Genomic DNA, 19055 nt, shown 5'->3' on the forward strand with positions numbered 1-19055 from the left:
ATAGTGACATGACAAATTATCTAGATACCCAACGCACCCCCACGTCTAGGGCGCGCAGTCTCGTTATTCAATAGCCAGACCTCGTATATGGAAATGGTTGTCAAAGAAAGGTTCATATATATATATATATATATATATATATATATATATATATATATATATATATAATACAATCTTACGAGACATGTTCAACAAACTCCCATCGTCGATTTGATGATTTTTTGTTTTGTTTGCGGTTTTAATAAATTTTTTCAACCCGCCGCTGGTTAAATTTTGATTTTATATGAAATAAATATTATGTTGTTTGATTTTGAATATTAATTGAACTTACATTAATGGTTTAAATAGTTCATTAAAATATGGAATAAAGAATTCATCTTTAAAGTAAGATGTATTTATGTAGAAAGAATACCCCCTCGCAAAAAAGTGCCGTATTTTTCAAAATATTAAAAGAAATTTGTAAATAAGATACATAGTTGTTACTTTATACCCAGAAACTTCATACTATCAATTTCTTCATAGTTATCACTAGTTTCTAGTAATTATAAGAATTGGTATATGAAATAATTTAATGGATTCTTGATAGATATTAGGAAATAAGTTGTTATTGAATGTTAAGGAACCAAAATATCAATAGTGAACAATACGATAACGACCTTTTGATCACAATTTGATAAAAACTTTATAAACTGTGGTACCGAGTGCAATTATTTTAAATAATCTATCAAAGTACAAGCACCGCTTAGTAACTAAATAGCAGTGATGAAGGATGAAGAAAAACATACATTGATGTAAGTTTTTTAATAGTAAAAAGGGATTTTTTTTTGGCTCGTATACATCTTTTCATTTCTCAGGTAATCTGATTATTCTAGAGAAGATTTCGTTCGTGACCAGTTTCTTATTACTTGTATATTATGTTTGTTTTCATTTTTTGAGGTACACAAATAAGTAAGGTAAATATTAAAATAGTAAAGTACAAACACGAATTGAAGCATTGGCGTACTTGAGGGGAGGGTCCGAAAAATTCGAAATGAAAATAATTAAACCCTAGATTAGCAGTTTAATGTATAAAGCGCAATTTTACAAGTAAAGTTTAAACCTCAAACGTCACCAGGTATAGAAAAGTATACATGAATTTGCCTTATTTTCTACCCCTGAATGCATTAAAATAAAAAAAAACCGGGTGCTTCTATTTGAAAAAATAAAGATTTTATATTTATGATGTTAAACTTTGAACACTTTTTATGAGCACCCTGTATACAATGAAAAATTTTTCATCATAGATTCAAATACGTCTGACCTTGCTAAAAGCAACCGAATAGAAACCATTTTCATGTCTTTAAGAGTATCCTCGTAAAATATAATTAATAAGGATCTTCCACGGTCAAATTTTTTACAAAAAAATTGATTACTCGAAAAGTATGCATTTTACTAGAAAAGTTTCTCAACAAAAGTATAGTAAAAGTTTACGTAGATTTCAAAAATGTATTAATATACGGGGTGTTCTATTTAAAATAACAAAGTTACAGTCTACTTTTGGCAGAGCTGGAAGTCGGCCATCTTTGAAAATAGTTTAGTTAAAAAGATCGTATCCGAAAACCCAAACGTGGAAATTTTCATGATTTTACTATAAGTATTTTGCCATATACAGAGAGTTTTAAGTCGTCGTGGGACACTATGCATACAGCTCAGATTTACAGTTCTTCTAGACCTTTAGGTTCAATCTTCTTCACTATTCTTCTTCAGTTCCTCCAGTCTTTTGCTACTTATCAAATTATCCCATTATCTTCTAGGTTTGTAGATGTTTTGATTAGGTGATCTTAGATATTCAAACTTTCTCGAAGTTATATTATTTCCCAGTTGATTTCCATTTCTTTCATCTGCGACTTCGGAGCACATCTTCATGCATTTTTGGTTGTTCTTCATTTATTTGTAAGCAAAACTGCAAATTTACTACTTTGTTGTTAATTACCCAATTATTATTATATAACTATTAAGGCTGGTATCCAGCGAAGCAGTTACTTCATGTTACATTTGGTCTCTACCTGGATAACAAAGAAAGTAAAGACCAGTGTTTCTGGACACGTAGGACAGGTAACTAAGGGTCATACTCAAAATTTATTTATGGATATCAAGCTACAATCTGAGCTTGAAAGATACTCTAAATTTCGTTTTGTTCGAATTTAAATATCTGCAATGAATGCAAATTTGATGTCTTCAATGGCAAGCTGTAATAAACAATGACGTTTTCTTTGGTATTTTCCATTTCCAATTAAAATTATTAATTTTATATGTATCAAACTTTTTTCTCCTATTTGAGTATGACTACTTCCATTGAACCTTGTTTTTCTTCAGAAAAATTGATACAGATAATTATGGCTCGATCAGAACAAGGCAAAACAGTTTGTCTTCGAGAGGAGTTGTCTATTGTGTACACGGGAAACCAAGTGCAGGATGCTGCACAGTACTTGAAGGAGAGGTTTTGGAGCTAGAAGGAGAACCTAAAATAAACGCTAAGGAAAACACAGATACAACAGAACTTTGTAAGTATTATAAATAATATATTGATCATAATAAATTGATAGATTTCAGGTAATAACTAGCCTATTTCAATGCGATCTTTTCAGTCTATGAGCTCTTGAAAATCCTAATATCAAAACAATTTTCCTCTCACGTAAATAAAGACTTTTCTAAGTTAACATTCCTGGATCCGTTGATGATATTAAACACACTAATACCACTATGAAAATATTCGAATAATACTGTCTTACGTGTTTCGATAACGAAGTTATCATCTTCAGAAACCGAATATTACTTATGGAAAAAACTTCTTTTTTTTCTTTCATCTGAATATACTGATTAATCATATCTTCCAACATTTTTATGTACAATTCGCAATCACTGTAATCCTTAATTTTGATTTTTGGTTTTATTAAAATACAAAGTATGTTCAAATATGTTTTAAACATTACTCAATAAGCGATTAACTATGAAAAACACATATTTTTGCCAAAAATACATTTTATTCATCAATTTAATCTCCTTCAAGGGCAATATAATCATTCCAATGTTTTTCTTACTTCTCGACACCGTGCTTTTAAAAGGATTTGTCTTTTACATCAAAATAGGGTTCAGTTTCAGCAATTGCTTTTTCATTCGAGCTGAATTTCTTACCGGCCAGCATTTTTTTGAGATCAGCCCCAATAATCATTGGGGGCTAGATCTGGACTATACGGTGGATGAGGATTGTCTTAGTGAAGCAGTGGTTTTTTCTTCAACATATGAGGCCGTTTTTCCTTGTTTTTTGCATTCAAACGATCCTACAATTCTATGTAGTATTCGCTATTGATTGTGTCTCCTTTTTCGAGATAGTCGATGAAGAATATTCCATGCGCATCCCAAAATATTGAAGCAATAACCTTCCCAGCTGATCGTTGTGCTTTTGGACGCTTCGGACGTGGTTCACCGGCCGCAATCCACTCAGATGATGATCGTTTTGATTCCAGTAATTCCAGTTTGATTGCAGTGATGGATCTATGTTTCATCCATTGTCACAAAATCTGATTTATTACGTGTAAACATGGCCAAAGTATGCTCTGAATCATCAACACGTTGTTGTTTTTGATCAACTGTGAGTAAACGCGGCACCCACTTTGAAAAAAGCTTTCTCATGGTCAAATAGTCTTTTCGGCCTCAGACATCTCACGCAGTTTCAATTTTCGATTAGATATAACCAATTTGTGCACTTTTTTGATGTTTTCTGGAGTAACCACCTCGATTGGACGACCAGAACGTTCACCATCATCGGTGTTTGTACGACCACGTTTAAATTTATCAAACCAATAACAAATTGTTCTTTTCTATGGAGCAGAAACCAGATATTTTATAATTACGCAAATTATATTGAAACTATTTTCGCTAAATCCTGTATATCATAATTATGATATACAGGATTAGTTATGATTAGTTCAGTAAGAAATTTACTTTTTTTGATAAAAATGTGAGATGTTTCTATAAAAGGACTATATAAGAATATTATCTACATATCGTCTTATTCTTTTGCACACTACCCGAAGATTTTTATTGGCTTATGTAATGTATTCTGGAAAATCATTTCGGATTAGTTTATTTACGTTTCAACCTATTGTTGTACCTTCACTTTAAATGAACGACTATAAATTTCAACATTTCTATCACGTTTTTTTAAGAAACAATTGTGATTTGTATAAGCATTATATATATAGTGCAGTTTCTTTATAATGAAAATGATCGAACTCACAGGTAAGTCGACGCTCATGTAGGAATTTGATAAATTTACTGGTCACAATTATTCATGGTTTAAGTTTAAAAAAAACAATAATTTGGAATATTTTTTCACTTCCACTTTATAACCAAGAGTTTTAAATGCTGAACTAAATTAATAAATGGGGATTGACAAATAATGCCGCGTTCTTAAATTGAATGCAACATTTTCATTTTGTAACATGTAGACTGTTAAAAATTTTAAATTTCTTTGGTAATTTTACTAAAAATAATTCAATTCAAATCAAACAATTTTGTGAAATTTACTATGTGGTAATGTAAAAAAACTGAAATCAGTTGACTTAAGATTTTATACATAGGACAATTTATAGTATATATAGTTAAATGATGACTCTGGATCAGACGATTCTGACTACCATGATTATGTATAAAGATATTTTGGAATTGAAATGTTTTTTTTCTCTTGTTTTATTTCCAAAGAATTTATTTATTTTCCTCTATGGTTTTTGCTTTGAAATTTCGTTTTCCAAAAAAAAACGAATGGGATACAAAAAGGGCTCAGTTCACGTCTGGTACCCTGTTTAAACCAAACTTTCTTACAAGTAGGTACATTTTATTCGTCTATTTACGTTTTATAATCCAATATTCAGTTGTAGCAAGTTAATGAGGTATAATAATGATTTTTTTGTAAGTTCCAAGTAGGACTACATTTAAGTGAATCTGTGTGAAATAATTGCGAATAATGCCGTCCAATTTATAATGATTTGATTGCCTTTTAACGAATACTTCCTCGCACAAGATATACATATTTATAAATATAATAAATTTATAAAATGCGGTATCTACACCTATGGTACATCAAACAAAATTGTCGACAAGGGTTTTTAAACAAGTTTTTATAATCTGCAATTGATATTTTTCATCTCCAGTGATTGAGCGATCAAAAAACGCTCCCGGACAAACAGTGGGAGACCCAAACACTTGCTTAGCTTATTTTTCCAATCTGCTGTTAATAGTTTTTGGTGGTCGATCAAGGTTGGTTAAATGTGTTTAAAGGTTTCTAACATGGATTTGCTTCCAATTTTGCCATTAGCATGTTGGACTTTTTAATCGATAATAATCATAGATTAAAATAACCGGATCTCAACTCAAAGAACTATCTTTGGTATTTACGAACTTGAATACGCAAATGTTTTTGTTTGCATTATAAACTTTTGGAAACTCAAAAATTATACATTATCGGATATGTTCTTCTGGTATAGCAAATAACCTTAAAATATCTGACACGACACTAACAGACTGACACTTTTTGTTACCTCTAATAAAATGTTATTTTCTACATTATTAATAGCTTGTAAAGTATTTTTTTATTCAAAAAGCAAGCTTAAGAGGGTAAACCCTATTCCACTTGGATAGTACGAGTGGTGTTTGCTTTATGGAGATGTCGTGGGTATTGATCTTGAACTTCTACAGGTTGTAGTACTCGGTAAAGACGTTCCTTGGTACATGATTCCATGTAGCTGATTACACAGACTTGTACTGAAAAAAGTCCCAATTAATTGGCGTCCTGGGCGATTGCAGGCGAACTCGGTATTCATAAGCCACGTCTGCTGTCGAGTAGGTCTTGCAAATACTGCTCTAGGTGGGATTATGTGCTCCGAAGAGCATCTGCCGAGTCAGTCAGCTACCTTTCTTGTATGCTCTAAGTTTTCCAAGTTTCTGGTCAACTCTGGGTCGCCTATAACTCGAATTGCTCTTGCTTCAGTATTGAGTCGAGTCGAGCTTCAAATGACGAGCAATACTCCAGGGATGGAGGAATCTGGGCCTTGTAGAGGATTGGAATCTGTTGCGGAGTATATAGTTTTTTGGTCTTAAAGAGCAATTCAAGTTTTTGTGAAGCTACCTTAACTAATTGTTATTAATCTAATCATCTTCTATTGAAATGGTTAGAATACCAAAAAAATAGAGAAATATTATTTTAAGAATAATAGACTTTGTAAATAAAATTGAAAAAAAGCTTGAAGATTCGCATTTAGCGAACATTGATCGTTTATTGGAAAAATCTAGGCTTACATTACAAAAAAAGTAATTAGAGACTATTTTGTAAAAAAATTAAGTTCCTATATAGTTTCTTCCAAGTTTTTTTTAAATATTCTCTAATATACCTATATAAAGTGACTTTTGTAGGTTTTTAGATTATTTTTTACCCCCCAAATTAAAATCAATTTGAATAACAATCCTATTTATGCTAAAATCAATTTAATGAAATCAATTTTTTCAACACGTGGTCTATGAATCAGAAACATCATTTTTATCACCTACGAAACAACTTTGTTTAGTATTTATATAGAGCATGCTTGTTCCGTAAGCGTCTCAGTCTGTAAAAAACTCTGAGCTTAATAAGTCACAGTGAAAGTATGAAAATTTAGTATTACAATATGACGGTTCAAAAAGGAGGTACGTTATGAGTTCTTTGATATAAATATTTCTCAAGTTATTTGAATTAATATTAATATTTATTCGATGGAATTTAAGCAATCTATTGATTGTTTTATATATTTATAATATAACAAAAAATGTAATCAATGAGTACAACTTCATTTTGTAGTAAAAATGTTTTGTTTTTTTTTATTTCCAGTGATTTAAATTGTTTATAGTTTTTTTACGACGTACTTACTGTTTCAAATTTTTATTTATGGAATCTATGAGGAGAAAACATTGACATTTTTTTTTATTCAATTAACTTGATACAGCTGGAATATTCTAGAACCTGGAAGACGGTGGATTTTCCAGATTTGTTTTGTCGCTGAGCAGTTTTCTAAGAGTCCATCGTTGGCATTTTAAATTAATGTGTTATATAGCAGTTACATCTTGTTCCATAACCTCAAATAGACATGAGTGACCAGCTCTTAGTCTGCTCCAACTTCTAGGTTTTGTTGTAAGAGACTTGAGGCTCCTAGAGAGTCATTTGGGTTTAATCAAGCTTGGATCTGGTGCAATTGCGAGGAAATAAATTTCCACTGCTGTTACTAATTTTTTAATTAATGATGTGATTGAATTGAAAGGTAATTCGATGATTATGATTGTAGTTTAGTCCCAGTTTGCCCTATGAGACACAAAACGTGCTGTGATTTATACTTTTTGAACCGAAAAATCTTTCCGTGAAGTTCGTATATTAATTATTTCCCTTTTTGCAAATGGTGAAACTGATCATAACCAAGGAACTATCAGTTGAAACTCGTGCATTAGTAGCAAGCCTTCATAGGCAAAAGTATCCCTGTCATTACGATCGATCAAGAATATCTCGACGTCCCAAAGACTACAACGTGAAAAAATATACATCCATCAGTAGTTTTGGCGATAGAAACCGTCAGGATGGCCTCTCCAAACCACTATCGCTGAAGATAAACGTATTGTATTGATCAGTAGTAAACGTGATCGACGACTCACGGGCCCGGAGATAGCAGCTCAGATCAATGAATATAGATATTTGTTTTTGAGTACTCTTCAGTAAGTAAGGAGATTGAGAGAAGGTGTCCTTTTAGAAGGGATGTCAAAATGAAACTAAAAGTTTGCATTAGGCTAAAGAACATAAAAATTGAGCGCATGAAGAGTGGAAGAGAGTTTTATGGGGTACTAAGAGGGTCTAAGAGAAAAGTTTTTGGTTAAAGGTTAAATAAAGAACGCATGCTAAATCTCGACTGTAAAACGCGTCGGAAGCTCAGTGATGGTTTGTGGATGTTTTGGAGGAAGGACGACTGGAAATCTGGTGATAATTGATTGGAAACTTCAAAAACTAAGGCTATAAAAAAATATTAAAGGAAAATTTAGTACATTCTGGCTAGCGCCTGATCGGTGGAAAATTTATCTTCCAGCATGACATCGATCCCAAGCATTCTTGGAAGCTGTGCAAAGGATTGGAAAGTAAGAATTCATTGAAAGTAATTATTTGGTCGTCACATACGCCTGACTTCAATCCGATTGAGTTGTTGTGGGACAATTTGGATAATCAGAAAGAAGTTTCACACCTTTGGAATATCCTGCTAAACGAATAGAAATAATTAAAGCAAAAGGGGGTTACATCTATGAATAAAAAACTTGAATTTTTAATAATTGCAGACTACGAGGTCTGGCTTTTAAATAACAAGATTGCGTGCATAGAGGGCGCCCTAGACGGACGGGGTAAAAAACGAGTAGTGCGTTGGGTATCTAGATATCTTGTCTATAGACGCTCCAAAACACTTTTTCGTAACTATTATAGTATTTGTGCAGTAGCGGTTTGAAACGAATGTGTTTTTTCTAGCAAAGTATCAATTTTATATTTCTCGTTAAATTGAAAAAAACTCCGATTGAGTGCTATAAATTGTTGCAAGAGGCCTATGGGGACAATTCTCTATAGCGTGCGCGGGTTTTTGAGTGGTGTAAGAATTTTAGTGAGTGCAGAGAGAGCAGTGAAGATGACCAGCGCCCAGATCGCCCTGTGACTGTTTCAACTCCGGAAACAGTCACCAAAATCAACCAAATTGTGCGTGCAGATCGTCGAATGAGCATCCGGATGATTGTCGAGGCTGTAAACACCGATAAAGAAATGGTTAAAAAATTTTTAAGCATGACAAAAGTCTGTGGAAAGTAGTTGCCAAAAAATCTGACTCCTGACCAAAAGCTCTTGCGTCAACGGGTCTGCTCAGATTTCCTTGAAAGGTTAGACAGAGATATGCTTTGAAAGGGATTCGATTTGAGTCGATGGAAGCGGTAAAGCAAAAAACGACAAAGCTCCTGAAGGTCCTTACCAAAGAAGAGTTCCAGCACTGCTTCCATCAATGGAAAAAACCTATGGAAAGGTGTGTGGCGAGGGGAGGGAAGGATATTAAAGGGGAGCATTTCGTAACCAGTCTCGTAATTTATCAACCAGATCTCGTAGATATTCTTTTAAGTATGGATATCAAAATCTATCGTATTGTTTTTAGTTGTTGATACGCAAACTATAGGGTGGGCAAAAACTTTTGATAGGTAGTATACATTGGCAGATTATAACAAATAGAATTTGTTACCAATATCATATCATAAGAAATATTACTAGGCCTTATTTTTTTTCATATATCAGTTAAATTATAATTTTTTAAATGTTGTTCAAGTTTCTCAATAAACCAAGTCAATACAGCAGGAGACATTTATGATTTGGTTTTAGAACTAAGACTTTCTTAAAATAAATAAAAGCTGAATGAAAATAACTAAGGAATAAATAGATAAACTAATCTGTAGACAAACTAATCATCTTAATTTGTATGGACAATTTTTAAGTTGTGACACATCCTGCAGATTCCGTTGAGGCATGGTGAAAATATGTATGATAATCACGTATTTGAATTCCTGTGTGATACAAAACTTATATTGATAAATAAGTAATTAAAATATTATTTATTCTTCATTATCTTATCTCTTTTATAAGCAAAATACAATTTGTATTTTGCGGACCAATTTTGAAAATATCATGCGGTATGTCGCTCCATTAATTTTATATTTTGCTATTAATTTATCAATGTATTCAAAGTACTATTGAAGATTTATTTTATCAAAGATAAAAAAAATTGAAACAGAGAATTTTTTAGCGGTGTTTAATTTTAGAAATTTTCAAAAAATATTAATGAATAAATTCTTTAATAAATGAATAAAGGCCTATTAAGCAAAACACTTGCACGCGTCGATTTATATTTTTAACTATGCAATTTGAAGGAAATTATACAGGGTGTCAGGTCACAGTAGCCAATACGAACTTTCCTATTTTAAATGGAAATGTTTTAGTACTTTTCGCAGTATCAGCATTCTTGCATATGCTCAAACCAATTTTGGAAAAATTTTTCCATTCCGAAGCTGATATCGTAGAAACATAGTTTTGAAAGTCTTCAACAACTTAAGGTGATGAAAATCGTTGTCCGCGCATCTTTTGTTTCACATAAATCGGATGTTTTTTCCTTAAGTTGTTTAACGTGCTGCATGGGAGCTGGCATGCAGAATCCATCTAGAACATATCTTCCTCACATCTAAATGTTGCTTCTTTCAAACGTGCACTATCAATAATCTCTAAATTGTCACGCCAACGTTTACAAATAAAGCTTACGACTCATTAACGCCACCTATTGTTCGATTATAAAAACTTAAAAGGCAAACATCGTAATATAATGTTCTAAAAGAAAAATTGAGTTTCCATCGTAGACTCTAAGAAGTTCTCACCAAATTTGAGCGGCAAGATGCTTCTTTGATACAAACTAGTGATGATGATCAAAAATATCTCAAAATATTTAAAGGCTTCGTACTTATTTAGCATCATAATGTCAAGCCATGTCCCAATTTGTTAAAATCACCATATTCATCATAAACTTCTTTGGATCAATAAAAAATGGAACGCAATTTTCAGGATGGGCTCCCTCATTGGAAGCGCCTTATTTTCTAATTGCCCAATTGAATTTTGGTGTATTTTACAACTATTTTGAGTACTAAAAACGGACAATTTATCGTTTCTATAAAGCGATGCTTCATTAAATGCTTAGAGACTCATTTGAGTTGAATCTAGTTCAACCAAAAAATTATCCAAGTCCAAGAACTATGTCAGGATTATTGTAAGAATTGTTCCATAATATCGGGGAGCTAAATCAAGTTCCCCGCATAATGCAATACAATTAATAAGTTTTGACAATAAGAACCTAACCTTAACCAATTCAAAGCAATTATATTATACAGATGGGTTCTAAAGGTTTCGTGCTTTTCATCTGTAAACTTGTGTACATCGTTGATTCCTATTATTATTCAAATTATATATATATAATTAGAATTTTCTTAGTTCTTAATCCTTTGAGAACTAGGCTTATGCTCTATGCTCTTAATTCCAATTTTCTGCTGTCATTTGGTTGATCAAAGTGTTCACATTGAAGTGATTATAAATGCAGAGTTAATTTGATTTTAATTATTTGAATAATAACTACGATTTCGTCTTTTCAGTAAATAAGCATTGTCATCAGAATAAAGCACCCGAAGTTGACAAACGGGCAAGAAAAAAATTGATAATAGCCAGTACACTATGTGTCATATTCATGATAGCAGAAGTGGCAGGTACGATGATGCATATAATGAATAACAAATAAAAACAATTACAACTCGTAAAAAAACAAATTAATTAGAACAAAATTTTGCTTAAGTACTTTATTTTTGTATATCGATGGTTAAATTGCAAAACCTCGTAAGTCAATTTTTATCATTTATTGGTTTTTGATGTGAAATTTTTTTAAATAGATTATATCTTTAAACTGCAAAATCTCGTAAGTTCATGAACAGTTTTTAATACTTGTAGTGACATATTTCAAAAGCTAGCAAGATTGATATGAAAAATGTATAAAGAAAGAAACGTCTTTAGTAGACTACCTCCTATAAAATTTCAACAAATCGACCTACGAGCTTTCGCTATTTAACCATCGATATGAGAGATTAATAAAACCTAATTTCGAATGCAAAACTTAGCACAGCCATTTTAAATATTATTACAGAATAATCTACATATTTCATAAATGTACCTTAGTATTTTTGGGCCTTTTATTGGATTTTTATAACCATAAGCTTAACAGAACTATATGAAAAAGGGTTTGGACTGGTTAAAAACCCTGCTTATTAAAGATTAATGTTGACGACACAATGGAATTAGTTGGTGTACGATTTATAGAGTTATCAAAGAAGAGGAATATGGCGAGTATCAAACAGCACGTAGAGTTCCAGGAAAACCAAAATTTCAAACAGAAAATCATTTGAAGGAGAGACTTCGAAGGAATGTGAATACATTCTCCTTTAAAAGAAAATTTTCGAAATTAGACACAGTACATACAACATACAACAAATAAATTTTGGCAAGACAGGGTTTTTTGAATAATTACTGGGTTAAAACCACCATCAGAAAAGGGGCACAGAATAATGATTTGGCAGCTTAAACGGTTTTTTTAAAGGTGGTTTTGTATCTACTCGTTCCGATGACTGATTTGTTTAAAGAATGGTTCGAAGAAATGACAGATCTTCTTTCTCAAAACTGTATAATAGTAATGGATAAGAAAGAAAAAGAAAGTTTCCCACAATCAAATGATTTGCAGAAGTTCCAGCGCGGTTCTATGAGAAAAGAACTGTATTCTTTGGGTTCCCTTTTAAATTTTTTACCTTCAGTTGCTTAGAAGTTCTAATAGATTAATTAGGTGAAAATAAAAGTGTCCACTCTAAGATGATTCGTTTTTTAGTAATTCAATATATGAAGATAAGATTTCTAATTTGAATATCTGTTATTAGGTGGTTATTTATCGAACAGTTTAGCAATAGCTTCAGACGCAGCTCACCTTTTAACAGATTTTGCTAGTTTCATGATATCTTTATTCGCTTTGTATATGGCTAATAGACCATCTACGAAAAAAATGTTGTTTGGATGGTACCGAGCGGAAGTTATTGGCGCTTTAACATCGGTACTACTAATCTGGGTTGTAACTGGTATACTAGTATACATGGCAATACAAAGAATCATCTATGAAACATATGAAGTAGATGCTGTCGTTATGTTGATCACCTCTGGAGTTGGAGTTGTGGTTAATATTGTGTGAGTTAATAGATTTCCTATTTGAAAATAATCTATAATAACACCTTATCAATATCTAGTATGGGACTGGCTCTGCACCAGCATGGACATACTCATGGAGGGCACGAACATTCCGCGCATGGGGGTAAGGAAAAAGAAAATATAAACGTTAGAGCTGCTTTTATCCACGTTGTGGGCGACTTTCTACAAAGCTTTGGCGTTTTCGTGGCTGCTATAGTAATTTATTTCAAAGTAAGTAGCAATTTTTATATCATAAAATAGTATCAGTCTTCTCTATTAGGTATTAGAGACCATTTTTAATAAAGTTTTTTATGGTTTTTCAAGCTAAATAGTTTCTCTTCTTTCCAAGTCGTTACTCTACATTTTCAGGTTATCTATTTACCTTTTCCACTTAAAAATTTTCAAACGTTACTGTCCTACAGTTGATTTATCATTATCAAGATTATCTTTTAATAAAGAATCTATATGGTCATCCAAAATCTATATCACTATCAATTCTGTCTGCCTAGAGGGTGCTCTAGACGGGTGGGGTAAAAAACGAGTAATAATAATCGTTAATCTTCTTACCCGGAGTATCAACAATTATTGTCAACCGATGTCGACCGCCTTGTTCCTCAATGTCCATCATTTTTTTCTGGATCGATGTCGTTTTCTCCACGTGTTCTTGAAACACGATGACGAAAAATTATATAAATGTGAAAAAAATCAATATCACGAAACGACCATTCGGAAAAATAGCATGAAACTCATACATGTAGCAGAAAATTCAATAAAAAAAGGATATACCGAAAGCATCTGGAATTCTGCATGCGTTATTTATAAAGATCACCAAGAAAAAGGCTGTTTATAAGAGTAGCTTATCTAAGACCAGTTTCACTCCTCGTTTCACCGACTCCTAGTGCACTTGTTCCGGCAATGTTGCAAATCCAATATAGTCTCGCTTAACAGATTTTTATTGTTTTTTTTTCGCCGATACTTCGTTTCGTCCTGTACAATTGATAAAAAAAAAAAAATTCCAGTCATTGTACGTTCAGAGGATTGAGAGTAAATTATTTATCCAACTTTATAACATTCATAACAATTTCACAAAAAATCCTTAAATCTGAATATATCCATGTATTTTAATGTTAAAAATGCCGGATGGTTTGTTTCATTTTTTTACGTTAATATCGACGCACAAAAGTTTTAATCGATTTCACACCCACAGACGATTAGCGTTAAAAATAATTGAAAAAGTCAAATTAAGGGGTCTAACTCTGATGCATTTTTTTAATTCGATGTTTCGGTATTAAGTTGGGGTAGCCCTCGTGCACATGTTACATCGTACGGTCTGAAGTTGATTCTTTCCGTCCTACTCTTTTGCTAACTATTCGATTGATAATATTTTTCCTCTATATTTATAAGTAATTGTCAATTTATCGAGTCTTCAATAATTACCCAATTTTGCCCAATTTTAGCCAAATTTTGCCTCCTAATAATTGCGATAGTGAAAATTAGAAATATCAACCATTTTCTGCTAATTATACGGTGAATGAATTATCATTTTTACAAACAAATTATTTACTACTAATTTAGAAATTATTTACCTTAATTTGCCTAATTTATTCCCTAATTATTGCAATAATTGAAGTTCAGAAATAACAATTTTACACGCTAACTATACAGAGGTGTGCGTTGGGTATCTAGATATCTTGTCTATGCACGTCCCAAAACACGTTTCCGTCACTATTACAGTATTTGTGCAGTAGCGGTTTGAAACGTATCAATCTCAAATTTCTCGTTAAATTGAAAAAAACTTCGACTGAGTTCTATAAATTGTTGCAAGAGGCCTATAGGGACAATTCTCTCTCTCGTGCGCGGGTTTTTGAGTGGTCTCAACGCTTTAGTGAGGGCCGAGAGAGCAGTGAAGATGACCAGCGCCCAGATCGCCCTGTGACTGTTTCAACTCCGGAAACAGTCAGCAAAATCAACCAAATTTTGCGTGCAGATCGTCGAATGAGCATCCGGATGATTGCCGAGGCTGTAAACGCCGATAAAGAAACGGTTAGAAAAATTTTACACGAGGAATTACACATGACGAAAGTCTGTGCGAAGCTGGTGCCAAAAATCTGAAAGGGACCCGATTTAAGTCGATGGAAGCGATAAAGTAAAAAACGACAGAGCTCCTAAAGAGCCTCTCCAAAGAAGACTTTCAGCACTGCTTCGATCAATGAAAAAAACGTATGGAAAGGTGTGTGGTGAGGGAAGGGGAGTATATTGAAGGGGAGCATTCGAATTTTTGTAATAAAACCCTTTTTCGTAACCAATCTCGTTATTTAATAGCCAGACTTCATATAATAATAATAATTATAATATAGTAAAATTGGAAATACTTTTATTAGGCATTTTGGAAACAATTTTCGAAACAAATCAATAATAATGATTATAGATAAATATACATGACGAAAACCTTTCAAAACCATTAATGAAACTTTACCATTGCATTTAGTTTTGATAAAGGCGTGGATATCTCGAATCTATTATTGTCCGAAAAATCCTGCTAGTTTCCGAATCAAATATATAGTTTTTCCGAAAATCCAATTGTGTAAAATTTTCCTCAATTTGCCGCCTATAATAATTTTTTTCTGAGCAAATGATATCTTTTTCGAACTCCTTGTATCAAATAATCTTTACATACAGTAAGTTGACAGAATCTGAAGAAATTTTTTTTTAATTTTTAGTGTTATTTTTAAAAAAAAATTGTTCCAACATTAACCCCGTACATTTTTCACAAATATAAAACCGAAGGAATCCAATATAAAAAGTCACGTCAGTCAAGTGTTATGAATTAGTTCATTAATAAATATATCGAAATCTTCAATGGTTTCGGAAATATATAATTTTTTATACAAGCATGTCAAATTTCTTCAAATTTCTGGATTTTTTAACATAATAGTTACAAATACACCTTTTTTACGAAAGTATGTGAAAAACCATGTAATATTATGAATTTTTGTCCGAAAAATCTAAAAAATCATGTTAATTTCCGGAACAAATGAATATTGTTTTGGAAAATTCAACTTTCATTGATTTTCCTCAACTTTCCTTTTATGATTTTTTCCGAGCAGCTGATATATTTTTCGTACTCCTCGTATCAAATAACCCCTTTCTAAATAAATTTAGCTCAACCTGAAATAAATTTTTTCTCTATTTCCAAAACAAAGGAATCCCCTTCGAAATCTGAAATTTTGTTTCATGACTTCTAACTTTATGTTATATAACTCGCTTTTTATTATCACGAAAAAACTATTTTTATCATATTATCCACGTTCTTCTTCCAATTATCTTGTACTGCAACGTTGCCATTCCACAACTATATATACTATAAATTTATTCAGTGTTATTTTTGAGAAAAAAAATTATTCTAATATAATCCCATATATTTCTTACGAATATGAAACTCAAGGAATCCAATATATACAGTCACTTAGACACAAGCCTTCTCAATTGATTTAATTATTGTATTCTTACATAAGCATGTCATTTTTTTTTTAATTTCTGTAACAAGTGATTCCAAAACGTTTATTTTTAGAAGCCACTTTAATAATTGATCCTTATGGGTACCTGTGGCCCATTCTAACAATATCTTTGAATCATTTTAATGCAGTTTTTGACACACAGTTCCCCCGAACTCACAGTTTCTTCCAAAAGAAATATTTCTTAAGGATGGTAATACACTTATCGGCATTAATAATACCATCTAGAGACAACCTCAACAAATAATTGAAGTATAGCTTCAATTGTCATTTATACAGACTTCCAGTATATTTTGTTGCAATCTTACAATTTCTATGGTCTCTAGTCCATTTTAATCTATTTTTCCTTTGTGTTGAAGGTCTTTTTGCCTAGAGATAACAAAAACATTAGTATTAGTATTAGTATTGTACGACTCAAATCTAAGTTCCACGTCTTCCTACAGCATAACTCTTCAGTACATTGAACTGCTATAATTAACAATTAACACATCTGTTCTAATATTGGTTTAGAAGCTCTTCAATCGTTATTTGTGACTTTTCTTTTCATTGTATTTACGCATTTACACACTAAACTATTCACTAAATCATTCACTTATTTATTAATTTATTTGATTACATCGTTTGGTTCACTTTCCACTATTCCGATGTGTTAACTGTAATATTAAATTATTTATAACCTCCCCTGGTGGTAGCCACTGGTTTTATATTCTATAATCACTTTCAAGAACCTTTGATTTCATGAAAATCCTTAATTGATCGTGAGACATAAAAGGGCCTTCTTAGAAATTGTGTATAATAACAGTCACAATAATGTAAACTAGTCACAAGAAACTGCAAAGGAATAGTCGCCACAATAACAACGAAAACCTGGCGCATTCACCAAAAGTTTTTTCGATTGACATGTTAAAACCGGATTTGTGGTCTTTATATGGTGGTTTTGATTTTTATCTAATATATTTTATTTGAATTAAAATATATTTCAGTGTTTAAAAATGTTATACTCTTATTTTTATATAATCATGGTACTATTTGTATACAAATTTAACAGGTTTTATTATTTTCAGCCAAATTTGATGATCGTCGATCCCATTTGTACTTTCTTCTTCTCTGCGTTGGTGTTATTTACTACGTTTGCTATAATAAAAGACGCACTGTTGGTTTTGATGGAAGCAATACCAAAAGGGGTTAATTTCGAGGAAGTTATGAATACTCTCTTGAAAATAGAAGGAGTAGAAAGAGTTCATAATTTGAGAATCTGGGCTTTAAGTTTGGATAAAATTGCTATGTCTGCACACGTCGCTATAAGTACGTGAAAAATAATTATTTTCAAATTTGAATATGGTATCAGATGTAGATATTAAATACTCCTTACATTTGTATCAATATTGACATTATTTTATTGATTTTTTTGTAAGTGAAGCCCATGACACCATTTTGAGGTAGTTAAACACCTCAAATCCCCTGTTGACTTAATTAAACTAAAAATTTTTTGAAAAAAAAAAATTATTTTCATACCATGGATAATTCAATTCTAAAACTTTTCTCGTAATTTTTCTTAAAGTTTTTTTAAATGAGTCAAAAATTCTCATTTAAGTAGAAGGTAATTGCTAAATGAAAATTTTTCGTTAGGTAAACCCCAATTAACCACCAGGATAGTTCTACTATTATTAAATTCTCTTTATCGTTAATTTTTAAATTAAAAGGTTACAATTTTTCTCCAAATTCTGGGTTATACAATGAGGCCCTATAACTTTTAAGGGACATAACTTGGTATAGCGGTAAATTGACCCTATCGTCATATTTTTAGCTCCCCTTTGAGCCCTGTTTCAGTTTTTATCAGGGAGAGATTATTATAAAGGATTAATATTACTTTGAGACGAATAATTCATTAAATTGACATATTTAAATAAAACAATATTTGAAAATTTATTTTTTACTGTTTTATTTTAGATTCTGGTACCAATCCTCAAAATGTTTTAATGGTTGCTTCCAAAAATATCCACGAAAAATACAATTTTTTCGAAATGACTTTACAGATCGAAGAATTTCAGGAAGCCATGGAAGACTGCACCCAATGCAGAAACCCCTGAGTTATAAATAATTTATTTATTATTTTTTGGTGTATTTATTATAATCGTTGTTTTTTTACATTACGATCTATGTAACGCTTTTATCAATAAAATACTGTTTTTTTTTGTAAATAAATTGGTACTAGATTTCCCATTTCCCAGTAACAGACGTTATTTGGTAGGTACAACATTTGCTGGATCCATTACAGCTAATTACATATCGTGGACTCTGAAATAATTCTCCACGTTTGACCCATCCATCTATGGTTTGACCATGGAGGGTAGAGGTAAAAAGAACCATCTCGGTTGTATCGAAAAGTGTCTGATGAAAGGAACCAAATTAAGGTGGCGAGTGGCAAAATTTTAAAAACGGCGCCACAAACTATTAGAAAAGGATAGTAAATTAAATTCTTTTTTGAAAGTTATAACTATAAAATTGTACATAAAATATATAACTGCTAAATTCATATCATTTCCACTTGCTACACTAGCACTATTTTGGCGTGTCTTCTTATTATAATTTGCTGTTTACAGCTGGACACTTTTTCAATTAATCCCCCATACAAGACGGTTCCCCTTGCCTCTACC

General features: G+C 31.8%; 1 protein-coding gene across 1 annotated transcript; it reads left to right on the forward strand.

Moving 5' to 3' along the window:
* Positions 1 to 496: 496 nt before the first annotated feature.
* LOC130450604 (proton-coupled zinc antiporter SLC30A2-like) lies at positions 497 to 18603 on the forward strand. The gene is made up of 7 exons (XM_056789080.1): positions 497 to 791; positions 2356 to 2543; positions 11260 to 11370; positions 12583 to 12883; positions 12943 to 13114; positions 17463 to 17703; positions 18349 to 18603. The coding sequence occupies exons 1-7, from the start codon at positions 763 to 765 to the stop codon at positions 18486 to 18488; spliced, it is 1182 nt and encodes a 393-aa protein (XP_056645058.1). The 5' UTR covers positions 497 to 762; the 3' UTR covers positions 18489 to 18603.
* Positions 18604 to 19055: the final 452 nt, after the last annotated feature.

This window comes from Diorhabda sublineata, chromosome X (assembly GCF_026230105.1).
Source record: "Diorhabda sublineata isolate icDioSubl1.1 chromosome X, icDioSubl1.1, whole genome shotgun sequence".
NCBI classification, from domain to species: Eukaryota; Metazoa; Arthropoda; class Insecta; order Coleoptera; family Chrysomelidae; genus Diorhabda; species Diorhabda sublineata.

What these genes read in the sequence shown, in the direction of transcription:
- LOC130450604 (XM_056789080.1), top strand. Translation starts at nt 763, where the DNA reads ATGAAGGATGAAGAAAAACATACATTGAT. An exon ending in CACAGATACAACAGAACTTT is followed by an intron (nt 2,544 to 11,259) that starts GTAAGTATTATA and finishes TCGTCTTTTCAG; the next exon opens with TAAATAAGCATTGTCATCAG. An exon ending in GTCTGCACACGTCGCTATAA is followed by an intron (nt 17,704 to 18,348) that starts GTACGTGAAAAA and finishes GTTTTATTTTAG; the next exon opens with ATTCTGGTACCAATCCTCAA.